The 8816-nt window shown below is 57.2% G+C and overlaps 1 protein-coding gene across 3 annotated transcripts in view; it reads left to right on the top strand.

Moving 5' to 3' along the window:
- Positions 1-5308: 5308 nt before the first annotated feature.
- MTCL2 (microtubule crosslinking factor 2) overlaps positions 5309-8816 on the top strand; it is a 72773-nt gene continuing 69265 nt past the window's right edge. For 2 of the 3 annotated variants that reach the window (XM_067708059.1, XM_067708060.1), the window contains exon 1: positions 5309-6222. In XM_067708059.1, coding sequence (XP_067564160.1) covers positions 5548-6222 — 675 coding nt within the window. In that variant the 5' untranslated portion in view covers positions 5309-5547. The remainder of the gene's footprint in view (positions 6223-8816) is intronic. The other variant, XM_067708058.1, reaches the window with a different exon arrangement.

The raw sequence follows: 8816 nt of genomic DNA, 5'->3' as shown, positions 1-8816 counted from the left end.
AAAAAAAAATTGGCTATATTCCCTCTATTGTACAATATGTCCTTGTAGCTTATTTTACACAGAATAGTTTGTACCCCATACTCCCCTACCCCTATGTTGCCCCTCCCTCCTTCCCTCTCCCCACTGGTAACCACTAGTTTGTTCCCTGTATCTGTGATAGAACCAGAAATTCTTTATTTTATTTATTTTCAATATTTTATTTTATTTTATTATACAGCAGGTTCTTACTAGTTATCTATTTTATACATATTAGTGTATATATGTCAATCCCAATCTCCCAGTTCATCCCACCACCACTCCCCTCCCCGCTTTCCCCGCTTGGTGTCCATACATTTGTCATCTACATCTGTGTCTCTATTTCTGCCCTGCAAACTGGTTCATCTGTACCATTTTTCTAGATCCCACGTATATGTGTTAAGATACAATATTTGTTTTCCTCTTTCTGACTTACTTCACTCTGTATGACAGGCTCTAGGTCCATCCATGTCTCTACAAATGTAGAACCAGGAATTCTTAACTTCTTGGTTTTTCTTCTCTCTGTAGACCCTTTCTCTATGTGACCCTATCTGGTCTCATGGATTTAAATATTGTCTAAATGCGGATGACTCTTCATGACTCCGGACTAACTGCTACCCTGGGCTCCAAACTCATAGGTCTCTTGCCTATATGACTTGGATGTCTCCACAGACACCTCAAACTGATAGGGTCCAGAAAGAACTCTCCATTTCCCCCTCTAAACCTGGTCTCTCTACCCCCGACCACATTTAAGCTGTTTTCCCTGTCTTGTTAAATGGCACTGTCACTCATCCTGTAACGAAAGCCAGTAACCTGGGAGTTGAACTTGACTTCATTTCTCTGATTCCTCACCTCCAACCAAGGGTGTCTAACTCTTCAAAGCTCCAGAACAGATGTCAAAACTACCCCTCTTCTTCCCTCTCCACTGCCTCCACCCTCATCCAAGCCACCGTTACCTCTCAGAGGCTGGTTCAATAGGCCCTTTACCCATCTTCTAGCATCTTCTTGCCATCAGCTAGAGTGATCTATTTAAAACACAAATTAGATTACATCTCACCCCTGCTTACTCCAAAGTCCCCGGTGGCTTGTCACTGCATCAACAATAAAGCCCCGGGCTTCCCTGGTGGCGCAGTGGTTAAGAATCTGCCTGCCAATGCAGGGGACATGGGTTCGAGCCCTGGTCCAGGAAGATCCTACATGCCACAGAGCAACTAAGCCCATGAGCCACAACTACTGAGCCCATGTGCCACAACTACTGAAGCCCGTGCACCTAGATCCCGTGCTCCGCAAGAGGAGAAGCCACCGCAATGAGAAGCCCGCACGCTGCAATGAAGAGTAGCCCCCGCTTACTGCAACTAGAGAAAGCTGCACAGCAACGAAACCTCAATGGAGCCAAAAATAAACAAAAATTTAAAAAATATATATATGAAAGATATTTTAAAAACAAACAAACAATAAAGCCCTGCCCAGGGCTGCTGAGGCTCCCGCTGTCCAGTCATGCTCTGTTTTGTCCTTCCTCTATCACCCATCAAGTGCCAGTCATTCTGACCTTCTTACTTCCTTGAACATCTATCAAGCTTATTCCTCCTTCAGCCTTCGCCCTTGCTGTTCTCTCTGCCTGGAATTCTCTTATTCTGGCTCTTTGAATAACTCAGTTTAAAGGTCACCTCCTAAGAGAGGCCTCCCTGACTACCCTATTTAAAGCAGGTTCTGGGACTTCCCTGGTGGCCCAGTGGTTAAGAATCTATGCTTCCACTGCAGAGGACATGGGTTCGAACCCTGGTCAGGGAACTAAGATCCTTCCCGCATGCTACGTGGTACGGCCAAAAACAACAACAACAACAAAAGCAGGTTTCCCTACTAATTCTTCTAATTGTCCTTCAGCCAGTGGTTTGTATAAGGAATATAACCTTTATTTTTTAAAAAAAATCACCTCCTCTTTGGAGCCTTCCAGGATTTACTCTCCATTCAGTTTCCATCATGTTGGTCAGTTTAGCCACTTGAATGGGAGAACATAAACTGTTTTTCCGCTGGGTGATCAGCATCTTCATTTTGTACAATCTGATATATAATTCTTACAATCATTTAACGCTTCATGCCTTCTGGAGTAGAGCTTCACATGGCACACACTGTGTGCCTGAGCTGGACACCACCCAACAGTGCAGCACAACAGGCTCTGAAGCTGGATGGCCCTGGGTTCCAATCAACCCCAGCCCTGCCACTTCCAAGCTGTATGACCTTGAACAAGCATTCCAGTTATCCATTGCTGCGTAACAAACTACCCCCTAAATTAGTGGCTTAGAACAACAATATTTTGCAGTTTGGGACAGCTCATTTCTGCTCCACTTGGCATCAGCTGGGGCAGCTCCAAGGCTAGGGGCTGAATCATATGAAAGTTCCTTCTCTCACATGTCCGGGGCTTAGCGGGGACCGGAGCTGGAGTTGTTGGCTGGAGCACCTTCACGTGGCCTCTGCATGAGGCCTGGGTTTGCTCCCAACATGGTGGCTGCGTCCCAAGGGAGAGTGGATTGAGAGAGAGCCAGAGAGACAGAGACTGAGAGACACAGAGAAACAGAGGGCAGAGAGAAACTGAGCTGTAAGAGCCATATTGCCTTTTATGACCTAGTTTCACACTGTCGCTTCTGCCATTCTCTATTGGTTGAGGCAGTCACAAACGTCTGCTCAGGTTCAAGGAGAGGGAACATAGACCACGTCACTCAACTGGAAGAGTGTCAATGCCACACTGTAAAAAAGAATAATTGGGATGAGCTATATATTGCTGAGCCTATCTTTGGAAAATATAATCAGCCACAAGAAGTTCCTACCCTTTCTGAGATCCTGCTGAAGTGTTGAGCACACAGCCTGGCATGAGTGCCCAGGGCTCAGGAAAACCCAGGTGGCCTCCCCGCTTGCATGGAGCCAATTCTGGGCCCCTGGCTAGTCTTACTCCTTTCGCTGTTGCCCTGGTCTGACCTGAGTCCAGAGCCTCACCTTGACCCAACCCCTGGGTCCCTCCCCACCAGGACCTTGCTGCTCCCCGGGCTCTTCTGGGGCTGCAATGTAGATTCGTGGCTCCCCAAATCCGAAGACCTTCAAAGCAGGAAGGGCCATCAGCCCCCTGCTCAGCCATGAGTGTTGGGACCCAGTCAGGGTTTGTGGTAGAGCCAGGACTCGGGCCCAGGCCCACATGGGGAGATCCAGGCCACCGCTGGTGTGGCCATGGGTGTGTCAGGAGTGGCTGAGCAACCTGCTCTATGTAGCACATCCCCTGCTGGGATTCCCACCATCCAACATCTCCAAGCCCACATTCTGCATAGATGAAGAAACTGAAGTTCAGAGAGGGTAAACAATTTCCGAGAGCCACACAGCATCTCTCTGTGCCAGGCCAGAACCAGTCTACAAGAAACGGGGACATCAGAGCTAGAAGGACCCTGTCATCTGTTACATCAGACTAAACTAAGTGGTGTCTTCTGAGGCCCGGGAAGCAGGAGGGCTTACCCTGGCCCTTGCCCCTGTGAAATGCCATGCCACACTGTTTGTGGTGAGTCTATTGTGGCTCATCTCCTCGCTTTACTGTGTGCTCCATGAGGTCGGGAACTCACCATTGACAAGTCCACCACTGTGTCCCTCAGGGTCCCGCCTGGTGCCTGGTCTGGGTGAGTGGACAGTTAGTGGGGGCAGGGGAGCAGGTGCCTTGCCAGGATGGGGGTGGAAATGCCCCTGAAGAAGTGTTTGCAGAGAACCTGCTGAGTGGCCCTGTTCCTTACCTGGCTCCGTGGGGGGCACCCAGAGGAAGGATCCGAGGATAGAGGGGGCACTTACACACCTAGACACACCTAGATGGGGATGAAGCCGTGCCACTGGGAGAGGGCATACCCCAGGAGTGTATTCACCAGGTGGCACAGAAACAGAGTGGACCTGAGCCAGCTGCGGGCCCAGCTGTGTCAAGGGCAGGAGGAGGTGAAGCAACAGGTTTGGGGGAAAAGGAAGAGGAGGGAAAGAGAGAAATGGAAACGGAAGGAGGAAAGGGGGAGAAGGAGGAGGAAAAGGAAAGGAAGGGGAATAGAGGGAGGAAGAAGAGGCTGCAGACCGGTAAACACCAGCCTTGCCCCCCAAGCCCGCCAGGGGGTGCTACCCGGAGAGTGAGCGCCTGCCTGCCGGGCAGCCAAAGGACTTCAAGTGGCTCTGCCCAGCTGCGGCTCGGTGGCGATGGGAAGTAGCAGCGAGGAGCGGGGGCGGGGAAGGCGTGACAGACACAAGGGAAAATCAACAACACAGGAGCACAGTTCTGGAAGGAAAGAAACGACACCCACAAGAGCCGGGGCTCCGGGGTTATCCGGAGTTGTTCCTGTGGGGGACGTGTGGGGATCAGGGCAACCGTGTCCAGCTCGGACCAGCCCCCACCGGAGCCAAAACCTATTCCCAAAGCATTCGCTGGTCTGACTCCTGAGAACGGGTCGCCTCCATTTTAGCCCCGCAGAACCTGAGACCGGGGTCAGGGGAGGAGGGAGTACGCCTGGGATCACAAGCCGCTCACGGCGTGCAGAGCCGGGCATGCACCCAGGGCCCGACGCTCCCCACGACTGTGAGAGGGAAGCCAAGCCAGAAGATGCGGAGCACGCCCTGGAGGGGCGAGGTCTGGCTTCCATCCCGGCTCTGCCGCTAACCGTGGGCTGATCGCCTGTCTTCCCTTGGCTTCAGTTTACCCATCTGTACATTGGGATAATCGGTCTTGCTCTGCGAGGTTCAGGGGGGCGGAGTTCGCGCACGCTCTGCACAGCCTCGAGGGGCGAGGTGCTCGGCGTGTATATGGATGCTGGCTCCCGCGATCTGAGGTCCACCCGGCCTCTACCTAGGAGTCCCCCCTCTCGCCGCTCGCGCGACCCCTGCGCGGACGAGGGGAGCAGGGGCGCCTCCGCCGGGTGCGTTCCCCAGGCCAGCAGGGGAGGGGGCGGCGGCGGAGCGGAGGGGAAGGGAGTCCGGGCCACAGCGGCCCCGGCCCGCCTGACCCTCGAGGGGGTCGCTGTTGCTTCGCAGATCCCTCCCTCGCTCGCTGCCTGTGTCCCTCCCTGCCGCTCCCGCCGCGTCCGCCTTTTGTTCGCGGAGCCGCGCGCCCCCGAGCCGAGGCGGCTGGGCGGGGAGCTGGCGGGGCTGCGCGGGGGGCGGGCCGCGCCGGGCGGAGCCGGGGCCCGGGCCGCAGCCGGACTCGGAGCCCGAGAGAGCGATCGGCGTGCAGGCAGCCGGGGCCCGGGCGCGCTCCGGGGGCGCGGCGAGGCCGAAGGGGCGGGCGCCGGGCGGAGCCGGAGCCGGAGCCGGGGCGCCTGGAGGCGATCGGGCCGGTCTCTCCGAGCCCAGGGCAGCGGAGAGACAGTACGGCGGGGGTCGGGGCCGGAGCGCAGCCGGGGGGCTGAGGTGGGCCGAGAGGAGCCGCGGCCCCAGCGGCCGGAGGGGCGCCAGGAGCCTCCCACGGGGCGCGGAGGCCGGGCGGGCCCGGGCCATGCGCGCCGCTCGCTAAGGCCGAGGGAGGCCGCGATGGAGGTGCCGGCGGGGGAGTCCCCGGCTCGGGGCTGCGGCCCCCCGCCTGCTCCCGCTCCGGAGAGGAAGAAGAGCCACCGCGCGCCGTCGCCGGCCCGGCCCAAGGACGTGGCCGGCTGGTCGCTGGCCAAGGGCCGCCGCGGCCCAGGCCCGGGCTCAGCGGCCGCCTGCAGCGCCGCGTCCTCGGCGCGGCCCGACAAGAAGGGGCGTGCGGTGGCGTCCGGGGCGCGGGGCTCAGGGACCCGGGTGGCCGGTGTCCGCACTGGGGTCCGCGCCAAGGGCCGTCCGCGCCCGGGTACCGGGCCGCGACCGCCGCCACCGCCGCCCAGCCTCACCGACAGCAGCTCGGAGGTGTCGGACTGCGCGTCGGAGGAGGCGCGCCTGCTGGGCCTGGAGCTGGCGCTGAGCAGCGACGCTGAGTCGGCGGCCGGGGGCCCGGCGGGGGCCCGCACCGGGCAGCCGTCCCAGCCTGCGCCGTCCGCACAACAGCCTCCGCGGCCCCCCGCCTCCCCCGAGGAGCCGTCGGTGGCCGCGTCGTCGGTGGGGAGCAGCCGCCTGCCACTCAGTGCCTCGCTCGCCTTCTCCGACCTCACCGAGGAGATGCTGGACTGCGGGCCCGGCGGCTTCGTGCGAGAGCTGGAGGAGCTGCGCTCAGAAAACGACTATCTCAAGGTGAGGGCGCTGGTGCGGGAAAGGGAGGCCGCGGGGAGGCGCGGGTGTCAGCCCCACCGGCCTGAGGCACCAGCCGGCCCGCTGTCCCACCGCACGAACTGGGAAAGGGGCCTAAACCCTCAGGGGCTCCCTCACATCCCGCTTCCTGTTGTATCTGGGACACCGTCTCCTGAGGAAGGAACCTGGAAGAGGAGACTGCCCAAAGGACCCTGATTTGGGAAGGGGAGCTTGAGAAAAGTACTTTGGAGGATGCCTAGATGCGGTACTTGGGATGGGGGTGGGTACTCAGCGAGGGACTGGACCTCTGATGCAGCTGCTCGGAGCCTCCACCCCCAAGCCAGAGGCTAGGCCTCTGGCGGCTCTCCTTTCTGGGACAGGCACTGCTGTGCGGTGCTGCCAGGGAGACCTGTGGCCATCCCCTGCCAAGGAGAGGCCAGAACACCATCCTGAGTCTCTACCCAGGGCTTTCCTGGCTCAGGCCTGTCCCTGCCTGCCTTTCAGGGCGGGTCCGGTTTGAAAGCATTGACATCTGGGAACATCCCCTTGGCTAGAGTCCGACTTCCGCCCTAACGGTCCCACAGCCTGGGAGGATGATGTCGTGGGAGAACCGGTTCAGAGGCAGCTTCCTAAATCCCAGGGTATTGTCTTCTGCCCAGTTTGGGACAGGCCCTGTGCACGCAGCAGCTGCACTGGTGCCCCACGGCAGTGCCCATCTCCTTCCCATGTTGCCAGTGAGAGGAGGGAAACTGACATCTGAAAGGGGCCTTTCCTCTGGGGGGGCGCAGTGGGGACCTGAGAGTTTCCCCGGGAGAGCAGGCTTGGCCTTCACGCTTTCAGTGGACATTAGCACCTGCTGGGTGCAGGCCAGGCTCTGTCTGCCCACTGCCTGGCACCGAGGCAGCTTTAGGGACAGCCCAGCCCTGTGTGTCGATATTGGCCTGGGAAGCTTCATGGGTTCTGCCACCACTGGCTGGGCGTGGTTTGGAAGAGGCTGAAATGTACCTACTCTTATTAGTTGATGTCCTGGCACAGTACCCAGAGCACCCCTGGCCAGGAGCCGCCGAGTTCACGGCACTCTGCTAATTTACGTCTGCCCAGCAGCACTTAGCTTCGCATTGTAGCTCTTCTGGCCAAAAGGGTTTCTCTCTCATTAGAGTCTGTAAGATCTTACTTAACTGTGTTTCCCCTTCCCTATTTTCCCCAGCATCTGCTATCCAGCGTACGTTTAGTGACTGTTGTCACTAAATAGAATAGAAGGACAGGGTCTGTCTGAATCAGAATAATCTCCCCCTTTAGCCTCTAACCTTTCCTCAGGCCAGGGCTTAGTTTTCTCATCTGTTAATTGAGAGGGTAAGCCTTCCTAAAGACCCCATTTGCTGTTGACAATCAGAGGTTCAGTCAGCTCCTATAGTATTCAAAAGCCAGTGGTGAGGAGAAGACAAGTGGAGGGGGGGTAAGAGGAGGGAGACAAGCCAGAAGGAGGCCTGGCCCTGCCCAGTTGGTGCTCTGAGCTGCTTCCAGTACTCCTTGCCTGAGCTGCTCTAAACTTGGACCCCGAGCTCCTCACTCCTGCCTCCTGGCCCCAACTGCTCCCCTTGGCAAGGGAAGATGGGCCATAGAGCTCTGCTTTAGGGTCTCACGCACCCACCCCTGTGGGCTCCTGTTCATTCCAGGAAGTCAGCAGGCGGAGCTCTGGAGTCCCTATGAGCCACCCATGACTGTTAAGATGGAAAATAGTTCCAGAAACCTGGGGATTGAGCCTAAGGTCTCACAGGGGCCAGGGCCAGGCTGGGGACCTCCCACTGCCTGGGTCAGGGTGCAGCCTCAATTTCCCCCATTCACGCAGTGTTTCTGGCTTCACGTGCAGGTCTTAGGCCACTGTTAGATCTGGGGTCTGTGCCTTCTTGGCTGTGTGATCTTGGGCCAGTTACTTAATGTCTCTGGACCTCAGTTTCCTCGTTGTATAAAGGGACATCACACGTCTTCCAGCCTTAAGGGTTAAATGAGTTATGTGTGCAAACACCACTAGAGCGCCTGGCATGTAGCGAGCCTCAGATGAGGGTAATTTCGATCACTGCTGTTCTCAGGTGGTATGAGACACATTTCTGTGGGCGCTTATCATGTTCTCCTGTGGACTCCATGGGGGCAGAATAGATCCTCCTCCCCACCTGACGCAGTCCCGGCCCCTCGTTCATTCATTCACCAACTACTTATTTAAGGCCTACTGTGTACCAGACACTAGAGCAGATCTGAGGAGACGGCCATGGGCGAGGACGAAGTGTCTGTTTTCATGGAGCTGTTCATCTAGTGGGGGAGACTGGGATTAAACAAGTCATACACTACGTCACAGTACGGATCGTGATAAGGGTGGGGAAGGACACAGTGTGCCGAGAGCACATGAAGCTGGGGCTGGGGGTGCTAAGGGAAGCCAGGGGCTGAAGGATGAGATGGCGCCAGCTGAATAAGGAGCTGGAGTAAGACCATTCCAGGCCCAGGGAAGTAGGAAAAAGCTCGTGGATTTCGAGGATCAGTGCCAAGGCTGGAGAGAGGAAGGAGATTGGATGGAGAGGAGAGCAGGACCAGATTGTGCAGTT

Source organism: Pseudorca crassidens, chromosome 15 (assembly GCF_039906515.1).
Source record: "Pseudorca crassidens isolate mPseCra1 chromosome 15, mPseCra1.hap1, whole genome shotgun sequence".
In the NCBI taxonomy this organism is placed as follows: Eukaryota; Metazoa; Chordata; class Mammalia; order Artiodactyla; family Delphinidae; genus Pseudorca; species Pseudorca crassidens.
Note: the sequence above shows the minus strand (reverse complement) of the source record. Positions and strands in the feature narration are given on the sequence as shown.